General features: G+C 48.6%; 1 protein-coding gene across 10 annotated transcripts in view; it reads left to right on the top strand.

Moving 5' to 3' along the window:
- Window positions 1-26,080, top strand: part of LTBP1 (latent transforming growth factor beta binding protein 1) — a 416,097-nt gene that overhangs the window by 303,595 nt on the left and 86,422 nt on the right. For all 10 annotated transcript variants that reach the window (XM_054976893.1, XM_054976903.1, XM_054976911.1 and 7 more), the window contains 2 exons: window positions 323-448; window positions 18,341-18,466. In XM_054976893.1, coding sequence (XP_054832868.1) covers window positions 323-448; window positions 18,341-18,466 — 252 coding nt within the window. The remainder of the gene's footprint in view (window positions 1-322; window positions 449-18,340; window positions 18,467-26,080) is intronic.

The following is a 26,080-nucleotide window of genomic DNA, read 5'->3' on the forward strand; positions in this document are numbered from 1 at the left end:
AGTCAAAGGCTATAAGAAGCATATGCTGATCTTTCTAGGTAGGAGGGTTTTTTAGGACAGACATGGGCAAGGTGATTGTCCTAGTTGACGTTCTTGATGTTTATGCCCACCTTTAGGAACAGATAAGAGTTTATTGCAGGCTTAGAGTTCTGTTAGCCATTATTAGATTGACCTCATACATGCATTTTCAGTGCTGCTTTACTTAGCATTATTGATCTAAATATAGATTTTAAAAAAGATATAGATTCAAACAAACTTAACATATGATGTCTTCCTGCATTTTTTTGCATCTTTGATCCTGTATTTCTCTTCTTCCTCCCAGACATTAATGAATGTGCAGGATCCAATCTCTGTTTACCTCATGGGGAATGTTTAAATACAGAAGGCTCTTTCCACTGTGTTTGTGAACAAGGTTTTACAGCTTCTGGAGATGGCCAAACATGTGAAGGTAAGGATAGATAAATAATAGAACAAGGAATTTAACTCTCAGCTCTCTGACAGAATAAAGGGATGGTGGTGACTGTCTGAAGATGAGTGACAGCTCTTAAAATATAACAAATAAAATCAACTGAATAAATATTTAGGGCAAATATGATATACAAAAATATTTTTACAAAATATAGATGAAACACATATCTAGTAACTTTGCTATACATGTAGAATTTCCAGTGTGTTTGTATTATACAGAAAGAAGCATGTGGCCAATTTCTTTAATGAATTTGCCATTTCACTTTTTTGTAGTACATCAGAATGAAAAATAGTTCATGATCTTATTGTTTAAAAACCCATGGATATTAAATATGCAGCCATTTGTACACTAGTCTCACTGTAAATTGCTGATATCTCTTAGTGGCCTTAACATGGTATATGTGCATGATATGTTCTGAATCAAATAGATTCCTTAATATTTTGCAAATATTAACATCTGGGATGTGAACTTAACCTTAGTTATAAATGTATAGCGTACAGGTATAAAATTAATACATTTACAAAAATAAAAGGCAAATTATAGAATCTTCTGACTCTACTATACTGACTGTATTATACACATATAGAAATCTACAGCTTGGTTTTAAAAATGGAGTCAGACTTACACAGCAATCCTAAACAGAGTTACTCCCATTGAAAACAATAGGCTTAGAATGGAGTAACTCTGCTTAGAATTGTACTATTAAGATATTAATCTGTTTCATTCATCTTACCCAGTAATAAGTTGCAGTTTCATTCCACAAGGGCTTTTATATAATTTCTTAATCTGCTGTGTTGACAGAGGTGAATGTTTTGCTGTCCCAGACAGGACAATAATTTGGACAGATGAACATCTGCGCAGTGTAAGTCTTTGAGATTCCTAGAAGGAAAAGAATGAAGTCATTTTAGTGCAGGCCAGTCTTCCATTTCATTGTTCACAACCATGACAACACCATCTCCTTGTCAACAATATTAAAGTTAGGGAATTGATAGGAAAGAATCAATAACAGCAGGATTTGAGTCCAGTTGCACTTTAAAGATCAACAAGATTTTCTGAGTGTAAGCTTTCAAGAGTCAGAGCTCCCTTCACAGAGAACAAAAAGAACAAAACATGAAGAAACATACAAAAGGAAAGAACGGAGTGATTTTTGTACAAACAGTACAGCCATAGATGTGTAATCATTTAATTTAATTTCCTTTATATGGCAATGAATGGTATTTCATCTAGAAATCCATGTGATTTGATCTATGATGTGATAAGATCCCATTTGTTTATGAACCTGCAGAAACATGCTCTCTTTTCTGAAATATACCAATTATCACATTCTTTCTGAAAAAAGAAAAAAGTAACAGTTTGTTTTCATGCAGTAAATATTTCAGTAACACCCAATTTGCCGCCTAGGGCTGAGTGCAAGGAGGGGAGGAAGCAAGGCGACAAACTCAGACACGCACATGAGCTGGGGTGAAAAAATTGGCCACAACTTTATTGAAACAGCATGAAGGAGCATTGGCGATGCATGTGGATCGGATCCCCAAAACATCAGCTGACCCAACTGCCAGCCGATGACCCTCACCCCCCCAGACCACAGCTGAGAGGGGAATCAAGGAGTGGCATTAAGAGGGAAATCACATAGGTGTATACCCCTGAGTGATTCCCTTGCCACCTGGGAGTGAGTATGCCCTGGCAGCCCCCGAGCTGGGCATGCACCTCCATCGCTCACTCCCACGATTCCATATGGGAATCCCCTTATCAGGGAGCCTGGGCACACAGGCCCTGACTTCCCGAAAAGGGATCCGATCCAATGACAAACCATCACAAGAGCCACAAATGGCTCCGCGCCAACGCTCCTACAGCTGTACCCACCTCAGCAGGCCATCCCAGAGGTCCTGCAACCAAATATCCTGCCCCCAGCTGGAAAGGTGAACTCTGTGAGGGCGAAAGAGGGGCTCCAAACAAAAGGAAATGTCCCAGTGCATAATAAGCAATCCTCCAACGTCAGTGATGTAATGTCCCATGGCCTGTGCCAGTCCCTGCCTGACTCCATCAGTCTTCTCAGGGTGAAGAGCCCCATGCCAAACGTGTCTCTGCAGCAAATCAGACCACAAAAAGACAGTCTGTGTAAAGAGTCCTCTTAGGTAGTCCAGGTCTGCACACATGGCCAGCTTCAAGTCCGGGCCCTCCCACTTGCCCAGGTCATTCTCTCTCAGCTGGATAACTAAGAGGTCTGGCCGGCCCCACTACCGAGCCTGGCGAACCAGTGTTGGTACCAACGCATCCCAAAACATGCCCCACACGCCAAGCCAGTGGATCCTGATGTGATCTTCTAGTCCCAGGTGTCTGTCCCAGCTGGCGACAGGGTGTATTTCTCGGCCCAATGAACGATGCTGTGACTACATATCCAGACTGTCCTCCTTGCACCTGAGAAAAATAAATGGAAACCTAGCCATTAGTGAGTCCCTCCACTGGCTGGGCGAATGTAAGAATGGAAAGCTCTGGACTGCCATCAGCCAACCCTGGCCAGCAGCCACGGTGGCAGCCCCGATCCGAAAGGAGTGAGTGCTGAACTGCATGGGAGGAAATGCAGCTCCACACAGGCAAGCCCATAAAAGAGAAGAAAAAGGAGAAAAGGGCCTTGGTGGCATGGGCGAATGGCCAGGTAGGCCCTGACCACCTGGACCGGGCAAAGGGAATGGTCGTGCGAGGCATGCAGGAGGATGGAGTGACCCTGCCCCCGCTGGTCCATCTTAGATTGCCATATGGTAATGGCCACCCTGTGGGTGGACTAGGCCACATCCCTGCAGCATAGGGCCCGCCCAGAGGGATCTGAGCGAGAGCCAGCAACCAGCTCGCTGATGCAGAAGGCTCCAAAAAAGGCCAGCACAAAGGCTGTGTGGAAAAGCTGCCCCTCAAAGGAGGACCAGCAGAGAGTAGGGATGACCCCCAGGATGCTGCACAGGATGGCCAAAGTGAGGAGACGTCATTGGTCTGGGATGTAGGAGGGTCAACTGGGCCCACCCCTCCACAGCCCTTTGGACAGAGAAGCATTTGCACGAATCAGGGAACCCCTGAGCCTTGCAAAAGAGGAGATGGCTGCAAGGTCTCTGCGCGTGGTCCTGGGAGCTAAGCCCAGCCCCCGCAAATGAACCAGGTAACATAGCACCATGGTCTGTGAGGCGGGCCAGGAAGCCCTACCCTCCTGCATTTGCTGAAAAGGCCAGGAAGCATGCAGTCGCTGATGAATAGGCCCATAGAGTCGGTGGGGCTACTGAGCTCAATACTGCCTGCATTATGATTTCCCGCCAATCAACCAAAGATCCTCCGGAAGCTGGTCTGGAGTGCGACGGGCCTCCAGTGCCAGGGCAGAGAATCTCTCCATCTGGAATCGAGACAAGGCGTCCACAGTGCCATTATCCACACCTGCTACATGACGAGCTGAGAAGGTGATATGAGCAGCAAGACAGATTAACACAAAATGGAGAACAAGACACATGACCCGCTCAGAGCGAGAGGAATGCTTGTTGATAACCCTTACCATCACCTGGTTGTTACACCAAAAGACGACCCGCTTGTCCCACAGGAGATCTTCCCATATGGTTATGGCCACAAAGATAGCGAAGAATTCCAAGAAAGTAAGGTCCCTAAGGATCTCAGACCCTTCCCATGATGAGGGCCACTGCTGGACTCACTAGCACCCCTTGAAGTAAACCTCAAACCCAAGACTACTGCTGCATCTGAGTGAACCTGGAAATCGGGACTCAGGTCCAGGGGGTCTTGCCATAGGGAAATCCCATTGAAGCTAGACAGGAAACTGAGCCAAACCTCGAGGTCAACTTTGATGCCCCTAGTGAGACGGATGTGATGATGGGAGGAGAATACCCCCTGCAAGCTCTGGAGAGCCAGACACAGAAGGCCCGCTCGGGAGAAACCACTCTGAAGGCAAAGTTAAGGTGGCCAATAATAGACTGGAGTTCCCTTAAGGTGCATTTTTTGCGAGCTAAGATCAAGGAGATAAAGTCTTGGAGGCGACATTGCTTGTCCAAGGGGAGCCAGGACAACCTGGCCAAGGAATTCAGCTCAATTCCCAGATATGTGAGTCGGGAGGCAAGACCCTCAGTCTTTTCCTGGGCAAGAGGGATCCCCAATTCCTGGGCCAGAGCCTGGAAGATGGCCAGATGGTCAGTGCATGCTGTGCCACCAGGGGGGGGGAGGGCATTATCAAAAAATCATCCAGGTAATGAGTAATGTGGGAGGAACCCATGCAGTGTTTGGTAGCCCATTCAATAAAAGTACTGAAAATTTCCACACAAGCCACAGAGCAACCCATGGGCATGGCCTTGCCCACATACCACTTATCCTGGAACTTAAAGTCCAATAGGCAATGGTCGAGGGGGTGGATGGGCAGTAGCCAAAAGGCTGATTGCACATCACATTTGGCCATGATGGCCCCAGGGCCACAAGAACGAACCAAGCGGACTGCATGGTCAAAAGAGGCATACATATCTGAGCATAACTTGGGGGGGGACTCGTTGACAGATGAACCCTTGGAATAGGAAAGATGATGAATCAGGCGGTATTCACCTGGGGACTTCTTGGGCACAACCCCCAGCGGTGAAACCCTAAGATGAGGTAAGAGAGGGGAGGAGAATGGCCCGGCAACATGGCCAGCAGCCACCTCCTTGGCTATTTTTGCTGCCACAACCTTCAGCAATTCCCTGGCGGACTTGGTTGCTGGAGGTCGTAGCTAGATGGGGGCCTGTAAACAGGATACGGAACCCAACAGAGAAACCCTCAAGCAAGAAACGAGCAGCTTGTCTATTGGGATCCAGTGAAAGAAGGGGAAGGAGAGTCTGCAGCTTGATGGGGTTGTGAGCTCCCAGTGCAGGGGCTAGTTGCTGCCACTGGTGGCTTGGGAAGCGGTAGAGCTGGTTCCTCCATCCTTACGGGCACCCCTACTGGAGTACTGGCCACCACGAAAGGGCTGGGAGGGCAAGGAACCACAAGGGCAAGAAAGGCGGGAGTGGGGAGCCCCACAGATGTCACAACTGTGCTCAAAGCAGCATTTAGGCCATTGGCACCTGCCCTGATTAAATTCCCAACACAACCCGCGGGGCCTGTCCTGACAACCTGACCACCTCCCCCCATGGGATCCATCCCCTTTACCCTTCATGTGAGGCCCCACATGAGGCCCCTTCATGTAAGGTCCCACCTGGCCCTGGGGTTATGAGAGGCCCTCTTATGGAAGGCCTCGTCATAATCCAGGGCCGCATTGTTCCCCGCTAAAGCCCAGGCCTGGAGAACATTCCCAAGATGATTGATCATCTTGAGATGGTTGAGCATCTCAAGCACCCCGAACTTGCCCCAGCCCCCTTACCTGAAAGCTGATGGGATGCCAGCGGCAGTTGCAGGAAGCCCTCTCCAACCAGCAGAAAGGGAAGGGAAAAGGGAGTCAGAGGAAGAGACCAGCCAGGGGCACGCCGCCCAACACCACCCCAAAGGGCAACAGGCACCCACACCTGTCCAGAGTGCCAAAGGGGGTAAAGGTACTGGAAGCCCCTGCCCAAGCCCTAGGGGAGAAAGAGGCAACCCAGCCGTAGGAAGGTGGAGCAGCTCCCAAGCCCCAGAGGATCAGAAGGAGCAGGTGGAAGCCAGCCAGCCCCACGCTCCAGTGGGAGACTAAGGGCCCTGACAGGGGAAGTAAGGACAGCCAGGAGGGAGCCAGGGAAGAGGGATAAAGTACAAGAAATAGGGGCGGCCAGTCCTCAGCCAGCCAGATCTTACTGGCAGGACAGGAGAAGTAGCACAGGGCTACGCCCCAAGCTGCAAACAGGGACGGCGGGAGTAATAGAGACCAGCTGAGGCTGCTGGAAGCTCAGAACAGAGGAAGCTTGGCAGCCAGCCAAGAAAGCACAGCTGTCCAACGAACCAAACTAGCTACCCCAGCTGCAACTGCTGGAAGGCAAAAGAGGGGTGTGGCCTGGCAGGTGGAGCCTGGGATGAGGGGCAGGATATAAGGGAAGTCCACCCACAGGGCGTGGTGGGTTGTGTAGGAGTGATGGAGTGGAGAGAAGTGTGAGGAGGAAAGTTGATGAAGGAGGAGATGGAGGAGAGTAAGAGTGGTGACGGGGTCAGGTTGAGCAGGCCAGCGAGTGGACTGAGAGGGAGCCAGGGTGAGGTATACTGCCCCTCCTTCCATAGAGCAGGGTCCTGCAGTATCCCTGACACCCCCCTGAAGTCGGAGCCAGGCATGATGCCGCCCCATGCAGTGGCGTCTGCAGCGAGCCCTGACAAATGGTAAGGTGCCATCCCCTGAACCACCCCCATATACACTGTAAACCCTTCCAACCAATTACTGAAAGTGCATTCAACCACCTCCTTTTTGCCCCCTTTTTTGTCCCATTTTGAGGGGGAGCACACCTCCCATCCTCTGACTCTGGCCTAATCAAGGAAAGGATGTCTACATAATATCTATCCAAAATCCGCTCCTGCACTTTGTGTGCCAAATGGATTCCAGGGGGATCCTCATCATCCATGAAGGATGAAGTGAGCGGGGGGGGCATTCTTAGTCTGGGCAGTGTCCCAGACCTCCCAAGGGTCGCTCTCCCCCTCAAGGCCCCTAGCCCGCCACCGTTGGGCCCAGGCAGGAAGTCCAGGAACCTTGGCAGCAAGTCCCCAATAGTCCTCCCAAGGGGCCCCATCCTCCAATGATGAGGACTCACCTGAGGTCCAGTTTCTGTCTGACTCTTCGTGCCACCTGAGGTGACTCACTTTCCAGTGAGAAGTCCTCCTCTTCTTGGCTTTGGGGGGCTTTTGGTGTTCTCAGCTGCTGGAGCTCCATGAACTGGAGGAAGGAGAAGGCGCCACCCATCAACTCCACGCTGAGTGCCTCCATCATGCCTGGTTGCTCCCTTTATGCTGGGGGACCTCGACAGGCTCCAGGGTGGGTGATGCCCCCCCCAGGCCCGGAGTTCCCCAAATGCTCAACCCAGGCAGTTAAAAGTTTTAACGCCCGGCTGATGTCCTGTAAGAAACTGGGAGAGGGATTGTTATTATATGCACAGCTCTTGCCGGTCCTGGCCTGTCCCTGTGCCCTCTATCTCTTCTTTAAAGGAGTAGTATGATTGGGGAAAGCAACTGGGCGATGCCCTAATGCTCCTGAGTCCCTCTGCCGGTTTTCTGCGTTGGCAATGGTGCCTGCCCTCCCCACCCCTCTGGAAGCTTTGGGGACTCAGGAGAGCCTTCTGCCATTAGCTAGACCCTGCGGGGGCTGTGGATTCCCCTCAACCCTGGAGCCTTTCCCTGTCATGGGGCAGGCATTGCTGGCCCTACTGCTGGAGGCAGCTGAGGCCCCGGCCACCCCACCAACAACCTGAGAGCCCACCCTGCCTGTGCCCCGAGAGCCAGTCCTGCCGGCCCTTGTTTGTTTGGAAGGGGCTGTGCCACCCAGGCAGCTCCCCGGTGATTTCAGCAAGCTAGCAAGTCGGGACCACAAAGCGTAGCATCCAGACAAGAATAAAAGAACATGAAAGACACTGCAGACTTGGACAGCCTGAAAAATCAGCAGTGGCTGAACATAGCCTAACTCAAACAGGGCACAGTATCTTATTCCAGGACACCAAAATACTGGACAACACTTCCAACTACTTTGTCAGACTGCACAGGGAAGCCATTGAAATTCACAAGCATAAGCAAAACTTCAACAGGAAAGAAGAAACCTTAAGAATGAACAGAGCATGGGCTCCAGTTCTGAAAAACACCAGGCCAACAAAACACTCCACACCCGACAATAGCCCTGCAGAGAAGATTAGCACATCAAGCACCAATCCATATGCAAAAGAACCGCCTCGGGATACAGTGAAGCCTCCCGCCATTAGCATTCCACACCCTGGGAAACTCTTACAGAATGACTCAGCTCAACCCCACCCCTCCTGAGTAGATACAATGACCTACATCTTTTCCACACTGTGACACTGAGAGATCTCTGTCTTTTGGTGCTACACCTCTGAAGATGCCAGCCACAGCTGCTGGCGAAACGTCAGGAACTACAATGCCAAGACCACGGCAAGACAGCCCGGAAAACCCCCAACAACCATCTAGCAAGTGGTTGCTAGCAGATGTCCAAGCGTGGGGGGGGGGGAGAGCGATGATCCTCATGTCTCCCCTGCTGCGCCACTTCTACAACCCACTGGGGCACAAGGTTCAGCTCCAGCCTTGTGTTCCCTGCTCTTCAAGCACCTTCCCCGCTGTCTCTTCAGCCGAACTCTGGAGCTGGTGCTGCCGAACAGTTGAGCCGGGACGCAAGGTTCAACTCACACCTCCGTGCCACAAGCTCACACACAGCCCAGTTCGGCGCTCTTCTGAGGCTCCTGCATCTCTTGAAATTCTAGTGATGCTTCCTTGTTCACAGCCAAGCCGAACTGAGGAGTGGCAGGTGTCATGGCCCAGCCTGGGCTCAGTGAGAGCGAGGACTCCTCCTCAGGAGGAGAGGGGCTTCGTGTAGCCAGCCAGGACTCCTCAGGAGAAGAGGAGCTCCATGCAGCCAGCCCTGACTCAGCAGAGGCTGGTAATCAGGAGCCAAAGCTGTTGGCTAATCGGAGCCTACAGCCAGTAGCTGAAGCAGAGCCATCAGTACTCTCCAGCCCCAGCACCACAGGGGAAGTGCAGCCAGGGACTTCCACAGGGGAAGCTCAGTCAGGGACTGCCAGCACCACAGGGGAAGCCCAGCCAGAGGCTTCCACCCCCCCCCCAGGTTCACCCACACCCAGAGAACGCCGCAGACAGCGCCAGAGACGAGCTGCAGGAGAGACGGCGCAGTGCTCGTCTCCTGAGCCAACGCCAGCTGCTGGAGAGTGATGATGAGTAGCTTCAGGATGGAGCCCCAGCAGCTGGCTGAAAACCATGCCTGGCTATAAAAGCCAGTCAGGAGCAACAGCCAGGCGTGGAAGCAACGTCTCTACTGCCTGCAACCACTCCGTGCTCCATGAACCTTGCCCGTGCCTACTGTTGGACCTGACACTACCGGTAACTGGCCTTGGACTGTGCCTGACCTTGCTCTTGGACTCTGGACTCAACTCTGGCATAAGCTTGTGCTCTGACCACTGCGTTGACTTGGCTTTTGGCTCCTGAAACTCCCTCTGGACTTGGTATCAAGGTTTGGACCTGCACCACCCTGCTTGGGCTGGTCCAGCCCGTGACAGATTGCTTCCACCCCATTTCCCGGCATGGATGCAGTGATGCCCACCCCGGGAAGCCTGGCAATGCTGCAGGACCAGGTGCTGCAATTAACCCAAGCACTGGTGACTTTGCAGCAGCAGATTGCTACTCTTCTTGTTTCCCCTGCTGCACCTCTGCCTGCAAAATGCCCAGTGAGGCCTCCTGACAGTTTTGAGGGCAACGTGGAAGAATTCCCAACGTTTCTTGCCCAGTGCCAGTTGTACATTGAACTCCGGGCCAGAGACTTTCCCACGGATAAAGTCAAAGTTGGCTTCATCCTCAGCCTGTTAAAGGGGCAGGCAGCAAGATGGGCCACACCCTTGCTACTGGCTAAATCCCCTCTGCTGGGGGACTTTCCAAACTTTGTGGCTCACATTACCGCCGTCTTTGCCAACCCTCTGAAAGCCATCAAAGCAAACCAGAAAATCCGTGCCCTCACCCAGGGAAATGGGACTGTGGCTCAGTATACCACAGAATTCCAGCTACTGGCTCAGGACCTGAACTGGAACGAGGCCGCCCTAGTGGACCAGTACCTGGAAGGGCTGTCCGATGAAGTTCTTGATGAAGTGGCTCGATCGGAACGGCCGGTGGATCTGCAGGCTCTTATTCTTCTATGCCTACGAATCGAGGGGAGACTGGATAGCAGGAAAACAGCCCATGCATTGCGCCATTGGCCTCCGTCCAGAGCCTCACCTGAAGACAGGGGTAAGCCTGTGCAGTTAGGGGGGCCTCGTCCCCCCTTGCCCCCAGAGGAAAAGGAGCGACGCCAGGCCCACCACCTCTGTTGGTACTGCGGTGAGGCAGGCCACTATGCCAACAGCTGCCCTGCAAAGAAGAAAATCTCCGCTACAGGGCGAGAGCAGCCTCTTGTAAAGGAACTGGTTGGGGTGGCCAATGCCTCCGACGACCATCCTGAACCTTTCCTGGTGCCAGTGAAGCTTTGCTTACCTGACAGCCGGGTCCTGTTTGTGTATGCCATGATAGATTCGGGAGCCTCCCACTGTTTCATAGATGCTCACTTCGCAGCCCAGCACAAAATTCCTCTTCAGTCCAAGGAGGCACCCACCATAGTTGAAGCCATTGACGGGTGCTGTGGCCCAGTGGTCAAAGAGACCCAGCCACTCACGCTACGAATCCAGCAGCATCAGGAGAAGCTGTGCTTCGACGTTGCGAGTACACCTCGGTTCCCCCTCATCTTGGGACTTTCCTGGCTCAGCCTCCATGACCCCATCATCAGGTGGGGCCAACTGGACCTCCAGTTTCGGGACCCATGTCCGCACCTGACCCAGCCTACAGTCCTGGCCACGGTCACAGCTGCACCAACCTCGTCCACTCTGCCCAAACTGTATATGGACTTCCAGGATGTGTTTGAGGAGAAGGGAGCGGACCAACTTCCCCCCCACCGGTCATATGACTGCGCCATTGACCTGCTTCCAGGCTCACCCCTGCCGGTGGGACGCCTGTATTCACTGACAGAGCCTGAGCTGGCTGCACTCAGGGATTTTCTTGCCAAAAACCTGCAGCGGGGGTTCATCCGCCCGTCCACCTCGCCCACCTCCGCTCCTGTATTATTCGTCAAAAAGAAAAGTGGGGAACTCCGGTTATGCAACAATTACCGGGCCCTGAATAAAATCACTGTCCGAGACAGGTACCCACTTCCCCTGATCGCCGACCTGCTAGAGCAATTGAAGGGAGCCCAGATCTATACCAAACTTGATCTTCGGGGGGCATATAACCTGGTGCGTATCTGGAAAGGCGATGAGTGGAAGACAGCTTTCAGTACTCGATATGGACAGTATGAGTACCTTGTAATGCCGTTCGGGCTGACCAATGCACCAGCTGTGTTCCAGAGGTTCATGAACGACATCTTTCGCAACCTCCTGGATCAGTTTGTCATAATTTATTTGGATGACATCTTGATTTATTCCCGGGATCCTGCAGACCACCCACAGCATGTATGAACCGTGCTTCAGCAACTACGGCAACATGGTCTGTTTGCCAAGTTGGAAAAGTGTGCCTTCCACCTCCGGACGGTGGAATTCCTTGGCCATGTAATTTCACCCCAGGGGATTCAGATGGACCCCAGGAAGGTTGAGGCCGTACAGACTTGGCAAGCCCCCGTTCCCGAAAGGATGTGCAGCGTTTTCTGGGCTTCACCAATTATTATCGCCAGTTTATCCCTGGCTTTGCCGAGACCACTGTACCACTGACGCAGCTACTGCAGCCCCGGGTGCCATTCCAATGGACTCCTGAAGCAGACCAAGCTTTCCAAGCCCTGAAGGGCTGCTTCACTGCTGGACCGTTCTTGCGATACCCAGACCCCCAGCTGCCATTCACTGTTGAAGCGGACGCTTCTAGCACCGCGATTAGGGCTGTACTGTCCCAGCGAGAGACATCCTCAAGCCCTCTGCGACCCTGCGCCTATTACTCCCGCCAGCTCACCCCCGCAGAGAAAAACTACACCATCTGGGAGAGGGAATTGCTCGCCATCAAGGCAGCCTTTGAGGTTTGGTGGCACCACCTTGAGGGGGCACGACACCCGGTCCAGGTACTCACGGACCACCGAAATCTGGAACACCTCCAGACAGCTTGTCGCCTGAACCAGAGACAGATCCGGTGGTCCTTATTCTTTTTCCGGTTCAACTTTAAAATCACCTATGTGCCCAGCTCCCAGAAAAAACGAGCCGATGCCCTCTCGAGAAAGCCAGAGTACGCTTCACCGGCTGGAGAGGAACATCCCCTGACCACCATATTACCTCCAGAAGCTCTTGCAGCCGTCCAAACCACCCTGGGACTCTCTGCAAGAATTCGCATGCAACAATTTCAGGACTCATTTGCCCAGAAGCAGCTCCAGGACCTCCACATGTCCTCACACCCAAAAGCATCCAGATTTGGGGAAGAACATGGCCTGCTCACCCAGCGGGGCCGGGTTTATATTCCCCCAGGTCCATTGCGCACCGAAGTACTACAACTGGCACATGATGCCAAGCCTGCTGGACATTTTGGCCGTCACAAAACCACCCACCTACTGACCCAGGAGTTTTGGTGGCCCCGGATTCAATCTGACGTGGCCCGGTATGTGAGCACCTGTGATACCTGCAGACGGGCCAAGGACCACCCTGAGAAACCCTCTGGACTCTTATTGCTCCTGCCTACACCTCCGGGGCCCTGCAAATTTATCTCCATGGACTTTATCACTGACCTGCCCTGCTCCAAAGGTCACACCTGTATCCTGGTGGTGGTGGACCTGTTCACTAAGATGGCTCATTTTGTTCCCTGTCCCGGACTTCCTACAGCCCCGGCTACCGCACAGCTCTACTTACAACACGTCTTCAGGCTCCATGGTATACCAGACCATCTGAACACAGACCGGGGAGCCCAATTCACCTCCCGGTTCTGGCGTGCCCTGCATACCCTCCTCGGCACCCAGGTCCACTTGTCCTCTGCGCACCACCCCCAATCCGATGGGCAAACTGAACGCACTAATGCAACCCTGGAACAGTACCTGAGGTGCTATACGAACTACCAGCAAGATAACTGGGTGGCCCTACTCCCCCTGGCCGAATTCGCCTACAACAATGCGGTGCACACGTCCACCCAACAAACACCCTTCATGGCAAACTATGGATATCACCCTCGGTTCTTCCCCAGCACTACCCCCTCCACTGGTGTTCCTGCTGCCAATGACTACCTCCAAGAACTCCAGTCTCTACACCAACTCTTGAACGAGCAGTTGCAACAGGCCAAGGAGGCATACAAAAAGGCTGCAGACCGGAAGGGCCAACCCGGTGAACCCTTGAAGGTGGGAGATCAGGTCTGGCTCTCAACCCGCCACATACGGACCCAGAGACCATCCCGAAAACTGGATGCCCGATTTATCGGCCCATTCACCATCACGGACCAGGTCAACTCTGTGGCTTTTCGACTGCACTTGCCTCCTACGCTCCCGATCCACCCGGTCTTCCATCAATCTCTCCTCATTCCCGCCTCGCCCCCGGACCCACAGAGACCCAAGCCACTTCCTCCCCCACCAGTGCTTATTGATAGGCAAGAAGAATATGAAGTTGACCAGGTCCTGGACTCCCGCCGCCGCCGGGGACAGCTGCAATATCTGGTCGACTGGAAGGGTTATGGCCCAGAAGACCGATCCTGGGAGCCTGCCAGTAATCTCCATGCTCCGGACACCATCCGCCAGTTCCACAGGGCCTACCCCCGGCAAACTGGTCCACGGAATGGAGGGGGGCCTGAGGGAGGGGATGGTGTCATGGCCCAGCCTGGGCTCAGTGAGAGCGAGGACTCCTCCTCAGGAGGAGAGGGGCTTCGTGTAGCCAGCCAGGACTCCTCAGGAGAAGAGGAGCTCCATGCAGCCAGCCCTGACTCAGCAGAGGCTGGTAATCAGGAGCCACAGCTGTTGGCTAATCGGAGCCTACAGCCAGCAGCTGAAGCAGAGCCATCAGTACTCTCCAGCCCCAGCACCACAGGGGAAGTGCAGCCAGGGACTTCCACAGGGGAAGCTCAGTCAGGGACTGCCAGCACCACAGGGGAAGCCCAGCCAGAGGCTTCCCCCCCCCCCAGGTTCACCCACACCCAGAGAACGCCGCAGACAGCGCCAGAAACTGGAGCTGCAGGAGAGACAGCGCAGTGCTCGTCTCCTGAGCCAACGCCAGCTGCTGGAGAGTGATGATGAGTAGCTTCAGGATGGAGCCCCAGCAGCTGGCTGAAAACCATGCCTGGCTATAAAAGCCAGTCAGGAGCAACAGCCAGGTGTGGAAGCAACGTCTCTACTGCCTGCAACCACTTCGTGCTCTGTGAACCTTGCCCGTGCCTACTGTTGGACCTGACACTACCGGTAACTGACCTTGGACTGTGCCTGACCTTGCTCTTGGACTCTGGACTCAACTCTGGCATTAGCTTGTGCTCTGACCACTGCGTTGATTTGGCTTTTGGCTCCTGAAACTCCCTCTGGACTTGGTATCAAGGTTTGGACCTGCACCACCCTGCTTGGGCTGGCCCAGCCCGTGACAGCAGGGGCAGCAGCCAGATAAATACCTGGCAGCCGGACCTGAGAGAAGACTGGTTTTCCAAGGTCCAGTGCCAGGCCCCGCCCCAGGTTGCCCCTGATTGGGCGGCCGGGGTTTGAATGCAATTGGCCGAGGTACTCCCCAGGGAATGCTTGGCGAGCCCTCAAGATGGTGGCCACCATGCTATGCTCCCCTCCCTGCCCATCAGGAGCAACCTGGCCCTCGGGTGAGTCTGGTGGCGTTTCCATTTGGAACTGAGGGAATAAGATTCTTTGTATTGAGTACGTTTTTTTGCTCTCTGGTGTTCTTTGTCTCTTATGTAGCTGTCATACACATAACTTTTTAAAATTGGACATATTTTTCTTAGAGCATTAGACAGTAAAACAGTGCACATTACTAACCAAGAACAATTATACATTACCTTTACTTATTAAATGGATTTAGACAAAATATTACAATCGAAGTAGATACCACATAATATAATAAAAAACGAATAGGACAGTGAAAATACTGAACTGGTTTTTTGAATAATGCCCTGCTGAATCATTTCACCCTGATAAGCTTTATAGCCTGTATTCTCTGTAACTATGGGACCTTTTCCTCATGGGAAATTTACTCCTCTCTTTTTCCCTCATCAAAGATCAGATTCATTTTGGCCATTTACCTTTCTGCACGTTGCTTTTAATCCCGGTGTGGGTGATATCTTTTTTTGTCTGCACTATCATAATATAAAGAGGGTGGATGTCATCATTGGCATCACTGTTGGTGTCACTGATGCCGTCACATTAAAATGTTCATGTACATTATGATGCCATCACATTAAAATGTTCATGTATGTTATGATTTTACGACAAACCAAGGCACCCAGCACTAAGCCGTTAGCTGTGGGGCGGGGGGAGAGAAATGGCACAGAGTGATCCCAAACATAGGACTGTTTACCCAAAAAGCATAAACAGTTAATCTTTAAAAACCTAAACAAGATCCATGTAACCAGAACACAAAGTAACCCTGTCATATTGTTAGGACATTCCCTTTTTTTGGAGAAAAGTTAATGACATTAAAATGTCGTAACATTGGTTTCATTGCATTCTGTCAGTTTGCCTCCCCCCCCCCCCAAGTGCTGGCATCTGCCTCACAGATCTAGGTCAGCTCAGGTAGGGTTGTCTGATTTGGACCACAGGGAGGGGGTCACGAATCCTAAACATAAATGCCTACTTGAAGCATGGCTGTCATGTACTGGGATTGTTTTTAAAGCAAGCATTATGATGTTATAACTTTATGACGTTATAATGCTTGGTTTTTAAAAAACCAACATTGGAGAATAAGTGCATGCAGAAAATTTGAAGAGAAACCTTGAGAATGCCACATTGAAATCTGAAGGAGGAGTTAAGTGTGCAGAATTCAGAAGATAACCTGAAGCAGTATGGGGCCAGAACAGGTGAAAATTATCGATGCAGAAAAAGCTTGGGAGAGCCATAACCAGCTCTCGCATGGTACTTTTAAATGTTAAAAGGAGCTATAGTAGACCCCCCAAAATAGATTAGGATAATGGCATAGGGATGCTGGCTCTCTTTCCCTTTATGATGTTTTCATAATCTCATTTCTTCATCCATAATATTTTCCCACAAAGGTAAACATGTAGGTTTCGATATGTCTACCATTCTTTAGCTCTATGGAACTGCTTAACAGTAGAAAAACAATGAAGGAAAAGTTTTGACACATAACCCAATCTGGATATTACTTTTAATGTTTGAAAAACTGCAGGATATCCCATGTCATCCACAAATCTCCCATATCATGTGTAGTCTCTAATGGAATAACAATCTATTTTCGTCACTCTATCATCAGGAGAGGATTAGGCAATATGCATTTCTTTTCAGGATCATTGTCTGAAGATACACAGAAACTTCTTAGCCTTTTACAAATAACTGTGTTCTGGTATATGTAGTCTTGTGTTCATCTTCTACATTGGGTCTTGCGGGTTCAATTTTGTTCTGTTTTCATGAGATGCATGACATTTCTCAGTGTTGGTTATTCCCCTTGAAACTGAATTTAGGACTCCATGGCTTGGATCCTATGGCATTGTTCGTCTCACGCTTCTGTCTGGACTAGAGATGGGCACGATCCGCATTACGATAGAAAAAAACCTACGATAATGGCAGTTGCGCGATCGGGACCCTGCAGATTGTGCTCGGCCACGGCCAACGATGCAGCGTTGGGGGGGGGGGGGGCTGGATCGGGGCAATTGTGCTCAGATCGGGAAGCCAGACACTCAGGCGCCAGCAATCTATTCCCCTGGCAACGGAGCCAGGGGAATGCCTGAGCTGTATTTGTCCTTCTGTCGCCCTGGAAATCCGAATGGAAGCCCAGCTTGCCTTGATCAGTAGGGCTTCCTTTCAACCACAGAGCAGCAAAGCACTCACCAGTTGGGAGAAGACAGCCAGGGAAGGGAGGGGGAAGGGGTGTTCTGTAGCCATGGGCACTCCAATCTCATCCCTGCAAACCCTGAGAGGCAGCTCTGATGGCCAAACACAGGCCAGACCCCCCCCGCCCCCTGAGGGGAGGCGGCTCGTTGCTGTCTCCTCGGGCCCGGCCGCCGCCGCCAGCACACACCTTCCCACATAGCTGGGAATAGCAGCACGCCCCACTTTGGCCTCCATGATCCACGGCTCGGGAACGGGAGATGATCGGTGTGGATCATTTATTGGGGATTGTCGCCGGCGCCGATCCATGATCGGCTGGATCGTTAATTTATTTTGGATCGTGCCCATCTCTAGTCTGGACACAGCTGTGGCTTTCCTCCACTGTGGTGGTTACCTACTTGGCTGCTAGCACTTGTGAAAGCATAAAGTCTTCATGGAATACATTGTTCTTCTGCGTGCAGAAGTGCTAGCAGCAAACGCCACAAGAAATGAAAGCTTGTGCAGTGGCCAGAGACAAACACAAGGGGAAATGTTGTAGGATCCAAGCTAGAGGCAGGCATGAACCGAAATACAAACCAAAGCTCGTCACGAACTGGGCCAGTTGGTGGTTCGCAAACCAGCAGTTTGTGTGATCTCATTTCTCATGAAGTGTCATGAATTTTAGCCTGGTTTGTTTGGTTCGTATTTCAGTTCGTCATTGCAGACAGCCTGGCACCAATCAATCAGTTTCCTAGGCAACGGGGGGAATGGGCTCTCTGCAGACCTTCTGCTGACCTGGTTAGCAAAAACAAAGCAGTTTTTGCTAACCGGGGCATGTTTGTGAAAGTTCAGGAAACACTACGAACCATGAACTACATGGTTCAGAATTTTCCTGGTTCGTGCCCATCTCTAATCCAAGCCCTTCTTTTTAGTGTCTCATCTTTCTAAAAGAAAAAAAAATCATTGTATAAATTTGTTTCACGGCTTTATCCATATTTCTTATTTTTTTAAGGGTTTATTGTTTATTGGTTTTTATATTAGTTTCTGAGCATTATTTCTTCCAAATATGTATTAGTCTTGGCTCCAACCATCTTATTGTTTATGATGTTAACCCTATGTAAGCTACCAAGTACTATTTTGTAGAAACACCAGTTATAAATTTCCTAAATAAGCATATGTTCCTAAGGCTGCTTTCTAGATTACTAAATCTGCCTTTGTATCGTGTCTGTCATTTTCAGATGTTGATGAATGTGCCAACAGTACTGTATGTGGCAGTCATGGCTTCTGTGAAAATTCAGCTGGCTCCTATCGCTGTCTTTGTTACCAGGGTTATCAGTACCTGCAGGACGGGCAAGGGTGTGTGGGTGAGTTAGATTTTTATGAATACTTCTGACTTCTTCTCCTTGAACCCCAAAGCTGGCGGATCCATTCCTTATTATTTTTATTACATGCAATCTGGTTCAAAATGAAATAAGTTTCAAACCTTACTATGTGGAAATGCTATATAGCTATTTAATAAGAACATGTTAGGGTTGAATGTGAACCAGTGTCAATGAAGCCAAGCGAGTTCTTTCATCTTTTTAAAACCTACTGTTTCTGAAAATGTCAGGCCATTCACAAATCTAAAGTTGAAATAGATTGAATTTAATACTTTAGCTTATTTAAATGCAACATCTGTTTAGTCTCTTAGCTGAATAACTAGAATTTTGCAGAACCTACAGGAAATATAGTCTGGCATGTGGTACAGCCACCTCTTTTGGCAGAGTGTTTGAATAGATTTCAATCCTCACACGAGTCTCCAGGAAAGATACCTATCATGATGATTTCAGAAACATGTCAGTGCGTTTTTCACATACAGTTCCCTGGTAGTGTTCATGTTCCATATACAAAGCAGTTCACAATGAAACAAAAATACATACTGTCTTTTGAGTGGAACAAATAATCATTGCAAATTGCTAACCAAATAAAAAGTATTAATTCAAGAACTCATTTGGAGCAATTACAGATAACTCTGAATGGAACTGAAAGACCCATTAAAAGTATATGTAAGGATTTACAATATGTTTCAAAATGTATGACACAAATCTGAAGTTCTAGCTTAAAATGTTGCAGCTCATATGTGGAAACAGATGAAAACTGCCTGTGGTGCTGGCGTGAATAGTATCCATATATGCAGACTTAGCTACAAATAGGGTTGCCAGGTGTCTGGTATTCATCCAGAGAGTCCAGTATTTGGGGGGACTGTCCAGGGGAAATGTTTCCCAAATACCAGATACTTGTCCCCTCCCCCCTGCTTCTAGGCAGCTCTGTGTAAGTCCCTGCCCCCCCCCCGGGGTCTGGTATTCTTCCCAACTCCATCTGGCAACCCTGGATACAAAGGAAGCACCTTATAAGCATTACCGTACATGTGTTCCAGCAGGCTGTCATGGGAACCATAAGATTTAAATTGGTCCAAAGTTTTTTTCTTCCAGAAACTATACCTAAAAATTCCTGCGCGCTCTGTCTGCTGCTTAAGCTAAATGAAAGGGCTTTTAAAGCTAAATGGAAAGTGCTGTACTTTCTGAGACTTGAATGTGTAGAATCCTAAGTACAGTTCTGCTAGCAGAAGGGATTTTTTTCTGCTTCCCCTTTCTTGCTGCAGCTCCTGTGCCCAATGCCAGACCAAGATATTTTGTGACCTCATGCAAAATATAATACACCACAACTCACTACCATTAATTTCTGAACCACACAACACAGATTCAGCCCAAGATTGAAGCCACAGTGCATCTGGTCTTAGCTTGGCTCAGGTCTGGGGGAGCAGCTACTGGAGAGCAAAGCTGCTGCCATTTCCTCTATTGAATCATCCCCACTCTCTTCACAATGGACGAGCAGAGACTCAAAGGCTTTCCAAATAGAAAACCTTTCTGCCATAAGTGCCCCCTATGTGGTAGTCTAAGCAACTGCTTGACTGTACTGGAGAAAGAACCAGCCTTGTCTGTGTCCTCCAAAAAGCCACTCCTGATTGCAGGAGAAACTTGGGAATAATGTTTGATATGAGACGGAGAGGCTGTAGTTAGAAAGAAGAATAAGTGGAACTCCTCCCTTCTATGCTAGCAAAAGTGCCCTTACACTTGTGCAAGGAAGGTGGAGTTGGCCAGTGTGTTTAACATCTTTGTACTGTTAGAAGTAAAAACTTGATCTCTAAAAGTCATTGGCCATTTTTTCAGTTAATTATCAGGGTTTCTTTTGAGCTGCACAAGAACTGATTAGACCTCACCTAGAGTATTGTATTCAGTTTGGGGCAGCACAGTTTAAGAAGGATATAAACAAGTCAGAACATGTAGATGGTGAGGGGTCTGAAGACTAAGTCCTATGAGGAAAGTTTGAAGGAACTCGGTATGTTTAGCCTGGAGAAGAGACGATGGTGATATGATTACCATCTTCAAGTCCTGGAAAGTCTGTTTTATAGAGGATGGTGCAGAGTTGTTTTCTGTTGCTCCAGAAGGTTGGACCAGAACCAACGGGTTGAAATTAAATTTCAGCTAAACATTAGGAAGAACTTCCTGACAGAGCAGTCCCTCAGTGGAACAGGCTTCTTCGAAAGGTGGTGGGCTCTCCTTCTTTGAAGGTTTTTAAGCAGAGGCTAGATGGCCATCTGACAGCAATGCTGATTCTGTGAACCTGGGCAGATCATGAGAGGGAGGGCTGGAAGGGTTACATCAGTACTTAGTTCCCAAGGCCCCTTCTTACACGCCCAGGTAATGCCAATCACCACTTTGGGCAATCTAATAAAATATATTAAACCGTGCCCAACTTACTGACAAGCAATAACACACATCATAACTCCTACGTATAAACAGTGAAACACGAAAGGACTTTATTTATATTTAATAAGTTACTCTATGTAGAGCAGTTAGCTGTCACAGCCCCTTGCACTTCTGCTCTTAGAATAAATGAAGGTATTTTTCTTACATACAAGTAGCCATAAATTGAAATAATCTCCAACGGCGTGAAAAATTCAAAGAGAGACCACCAAGGGTCTGATTTAAATGTAATTCATTCAAGACTTGCAAAAAACAATGAACTTAACCATCTATCAATTTGAACAATGGAAATTTCGAATTTATCCAGTAACTGCTGACGGGTTCGCGAGCAAGAGGTTCCCGTGTTCAGATGCCCCTTTCTCAAAGCAGTTACAACTGTGGGATACAAACAACGATATTCAGTATGACACATACATAGCTTATAACAGTTATCAAATTTTAAAATTTCATACTCTCAGACCACTATTCAGAAAAATATTCAATTTCAATAAATACTGTAAAAGTAAAAATTCATATATCAATTTCTATCAAACCCACAGCAATAAATACAGTAATAAATACAATAATTAATATAGTTACATATAGCCCATCAAATTTCCGTGCCTCTCTCATTTGTTTTGGTAATCACCACTTTGGGGTCAGGAAGCAATTTTCCCCAGGATAGTTTGGCTAGTGATCCTGATGGTGGTTTTCCATCTTCTGGGCATGGAGCAGGGGCACTGGCAGTTTGTGGAGGGTTAGTTGTGAATTTCCTGCACTGTGCAGGGGTTTGGACTTGATGACCCTGGAGGTCCTTCCAACCCTATGATTCTATGATAAAAGGTGTCATTGCATTGAAACTGATTTTCATTCCTCAGCCTTGTTCCTATCTCATAATGATGAGCTGTAGCAGTTACATTTTTCAGAATCCCAGCTGAATGCAGAATTTGTAGAATAAGCTGTTCCATAATTGTCAAAATAATGTTTACCTAAGGCTATGTCTGCTCCAAACATCCTTAAACATCAAGCAAATGTCAAATCTAGTGCAGAATCCAGTATGCAGGGAATCTCAACATTTACTTTACTTTGTAAAGCAAGTTGTTAAATTCTATCTAGGCAGTGTAAGGTCTTTCTACTTATAAAAGTTGGTGTCTTTTCATGTGAGTAAAATAATTCAATCTGAGTGTTTTTAGCTATTTATTATCAGCAACCTTTTTTTGTAACCACTATTACCAGAGTTCCTTCTTGAGGTGATTGGGTTGCCCCAAATAACCACAAGTCATAGGGACAAAAGTTTTTTCAAGCCTGGGGCCGTGTTGCCTGCCTCAGCTAAGTGCATATGACCATGGAATCTGGGAAAGTGCTTTCATAAAATGTTTGTGCAAAACTGCTACCATTTTATACAACACTCTTATGAAATAAAGATGATTTATTGTAGAAAAAAAGCCAACAAAAAGAACATCAAAGTAGTAAAATAAAGGCTTAAATCTGCAGATGCCTTTCTTCACTGCTTGGCTTAGATGGAAATTCCAAATAGTACGCAAGTTTACAAGTGTCCAGAATCCTTTGTTCAGGCTTTTTTACAAATTCCAAAACCAAGTATCTTTAACCTACCCCGAATTTGGAACAGTTCCAGCCAAGGCACATGTGGTTTATACAAGCATTTGAGAGAGAGAGAGAGAGAGAGAGAGAGATCCTTTTTCTAAACATTAAAACATCCCATCTTGGTAATAAGACCATGGCTTCAGTTTCTTGGCTAGTTAAAGCAGTGCCAATCATGAATGACTTTATGCACTAAAGCTAACCACCCTCTACTAAGTAACAAACCAATGGCCAATTAAATTGGGAATTCCAAGAAGGACTGAATTTCTGCCTGACATCTCACAAGACTAGTCTGACCAGTTCCCTCCAGTAAATGTCCAGGGACAAAGAGATCGTCTGTGACAAGGAGAATTAAATAAATGAAATTCTATTCCTTTTTTTTCTTCCTTGAATATATGAATCCTGCCTGTGCTTCATAAGAGCTGACTCACAATCAAAAACTCATTTTAAAAAATCCTAACAATTAGTTAAAATCAACCCCACAGACCAAAAACTACAACCATAGCTCCAAATTAAAAAAAAACAGTTCTTCAGAAATCTCAAAAACAAAAACTGTGTACCCTACATTATACAAATCCTTTTGCATCAACAAGAAGCCAGTTAAAGACCTGCTGAAAAGAGAGACCTTTCAAAATCTCCCCAAAGAAGGCACCCTGTGCAGCTCCTTCAGAAGGCTGTTCTGCAGGGTGGTTGCTGCTATTGAAAAGGCTGTTGCTCAAATTGAAACTGAGTGTACCTCTTGAAGGGAAATCAGAAGAAAGTGTTGAGCCATTCTAAGGCAAAATGTCAAAACACATGCACCCACTAAGATTAACTGCTGTTGCAAGTGTTTATGTTTTCAAAATGGGGTTGTATATACTGTAAAATGGCAGTAGTCATTTCAAGCATACTTGAGACAAGCACATTTAGTGCCTGTTGGAGTCAGAGAGAGAGGGCCAATCTATACATGATGCTGCAGTTCTGTAACTGGAACTAAGAATATGGTGTTGTAGTCCAAATTGCAAACAGAAGAAGGGATATAGATGGATCACCTGAGCCATTTCCCTGATGCCTCTCTGGGCTGCTTTTAGTTATCGCTACGAAAATAGAGGCACAGTTGCAGTCTTTTTCACCTGAAGAGAACACGCTGAGATGTTTGAGTATTTTCTTCTCATGATCTTTGGAGACAGAAAATAGGTTATTCTTTTCCATCTCCAGTGGGGAGGGAATGCCTACCCTCTTCAGTTTTTTCTTCCTGGCTCTGTGTGAGCACAGGGCCTCTGGAGAACTCTGCAATTTTCCTTTCTCCTCGAGCTCTCAGGATTCTCTTTTCCTTCCTGTGTTTCTCCCTGTATTTTTTTTTTAAAAGTTTCTCTCCACCCTCTGCTTTTTTTTGCTTTGGCTCTGCCTTTGCCAGCTGCTTCTTCAATCAGAAGCAGGGCAAGAATCAGGGAGACAACCCGGTTAGTGAGAACAAACAACAAAGCCTTGCCGGGAATATAGCAATATATATCTCTATTCTGTTAAAGTGCATTGAAGTGCAAATAGCAAATGTGTTATGAACAGTGTACAAAAAGCAATAAATATATCAATCACAATCAAATCCGTCAATGTATTCCACAATGGGAGATATATATATATTCCACAATGGGAGATCCAAGGAAGGGGAGATCCAAGGAAGGGGAGGTGGAGTTCCAGTTGGAGACTGAATTTCCAGGAAAATTCATAAATAATTTTTAAAAATCATAATCCATGCACGATGAAACCATTATTGCCGACGGGCCGATGTGTGCACTGATGTTCCAAATCCTGTTTTGTGGCAAAAGAAGAAGAAATGTCTTTTTGCCACAAAACGGGATTATGATTTTTAAAAATTATTTATGAATTTTCCTGGAAATTCAGTCTCTAACTGGAACTCCACCTCCCCTTCCTTGGATCTCCCCTTCCTTGGATCTCCCATTGTGGAATATATATATGGACATTGACGGATTTGATTGTGATTGATATATTTATTGCTTTTTGTACACTGTTCATAACACATTTGCTATTTGCACTTCAATGCACTTTAACAGAATAGAGATATATATTGCTATATTCCCGGCAAGGCTTTGTTGTTAGCTGCTTCTTCAATTGCAGCAATGGCCTCTGCCAGCTTATTGGCAGAAGCCTCAGATATGGTGGTGTCTTCATCCAGGGAAACAGAGAAAGTCATTCCCCAGAAGAAGGGTCAAATGATGACTCTGATGTGAACATTCCACCATGCCCCCATGCCTGCTTTCCAAGGAAGAGCCTTTGCTTAGACTCAGGCCTCAGATAGCATGAAAAGCCAAGAACCTGAAAAGCCACCAGTGCCCTTCAGAAGCCCACAAACTGCAAGGGGAGTCTGCCAGGCCTGTAGATCATGAAGAGCAGAAGTCTCCTGCAGCAGGGAGAAGTAAGGAGGCAGAGACTCCCTGCATTTTCACAGAATCAGGGGGAGGGGGGAGGATGCCTTCTCTGTGCCCCCAAGCTTGCATACTTGGCTCCAACAACTTCTTAATCAGCAGTGGGAGATCAAAGAGTGGCTGGCTCTTCTATCCATAAGAGAAAGATCTCAGTGGACATCTCGCTCCTCCCCCTTTCCTCCAGGGGTCCTCTCAAATGACAGGCTCTGCAAGTAGATGTGTTGTGAGCCAGCCTTGCCAGGCTCAGTCTGGAGTGTTATTACCTGCCAGTGAGTCCTCTTTGGAGGATGAGGAGCCGGCGGGGCCAGACCCAACGGTGGAGGAACCAACACCAGAGCCTGCTGCGACGCCGAGAGAGCTTGGGGCAGAGCAGCAGAGACGTAGCCAGGAACATTGGAAGAAGCCACCAGAGGCAGAGACTAATACAGGGGAAAGGAGACTCTGGCATCAGGAAGGGCCAAGTCACCTGAGCCAGCTACAAGATGGAAGACCCGGGTGAGAGCGGCTGTGTGGGAGAGACACAGGAGCGCATGCCTGCAAGCACAGCATTGGGGGGAACTAACCCTGGAGAGCAAAGTGGGTCAATCAGAGGAAGACGGAACACCTGCCCTGCATCCTCCTAACCAGAGAGGAGTATAAAGGGAAGACACTGAGCAGAGCTCAGCTGGAAGCAACCTAGCTCGCAACTCCCTGTGACCTGAGCCTTGTGCCTGGAAGCTTTGCACCCTACCTCGTAGCTTGCTCCCCACTGAACTGACCTCCTGGATTCTGACCTTGGCTTTGCTTTGGACCTCTCACCTGCCCGCCCCTTGGTTGGACTGACTTCTTCGGACTTGACCTGGACCGTTGAGTGTCTCTCTAACGGACTACCCTGCTGTTAAGCTGCCTGGCCCACTGGTGAGCTAACCTGCCCAGCCAACGTCCAGAACTTGCACCTCTGGCCTGAGCACAACAAGATGTAAAATAATTTGTCTCTAGCCTCTCTGACCATTCCAGGACTGCTAGAAAGCTCTCCTTGGGCCACCCCTGCACCAAGTCACCCTACTCTTCCCAGGGACAACAGGAAGATTCCTCTACCATTTTCTCCAAGGATTCAGAGATGGAGGAGGGAAATGTTGGATGAGGATGACCCCCATACCAGCGCAACATTCTAAATTACTTTTGTCAG

Source organism: Eublepharis macularius, chromosome 1 (genome assembly GCF_028583425.1).
Source record: "Eublepharis macularius isolate TG4126 chromosome 1, MPM_Emac_v1.0, whole genome shotgun sequence".
In the NCBI taxonomy this organism is placed as follows: Eukaryota; Metazoa; Chordata; class Lepidosauria; order Squamata; family Eublepharidae; genus Eublepharis; species Eublepharis macularius.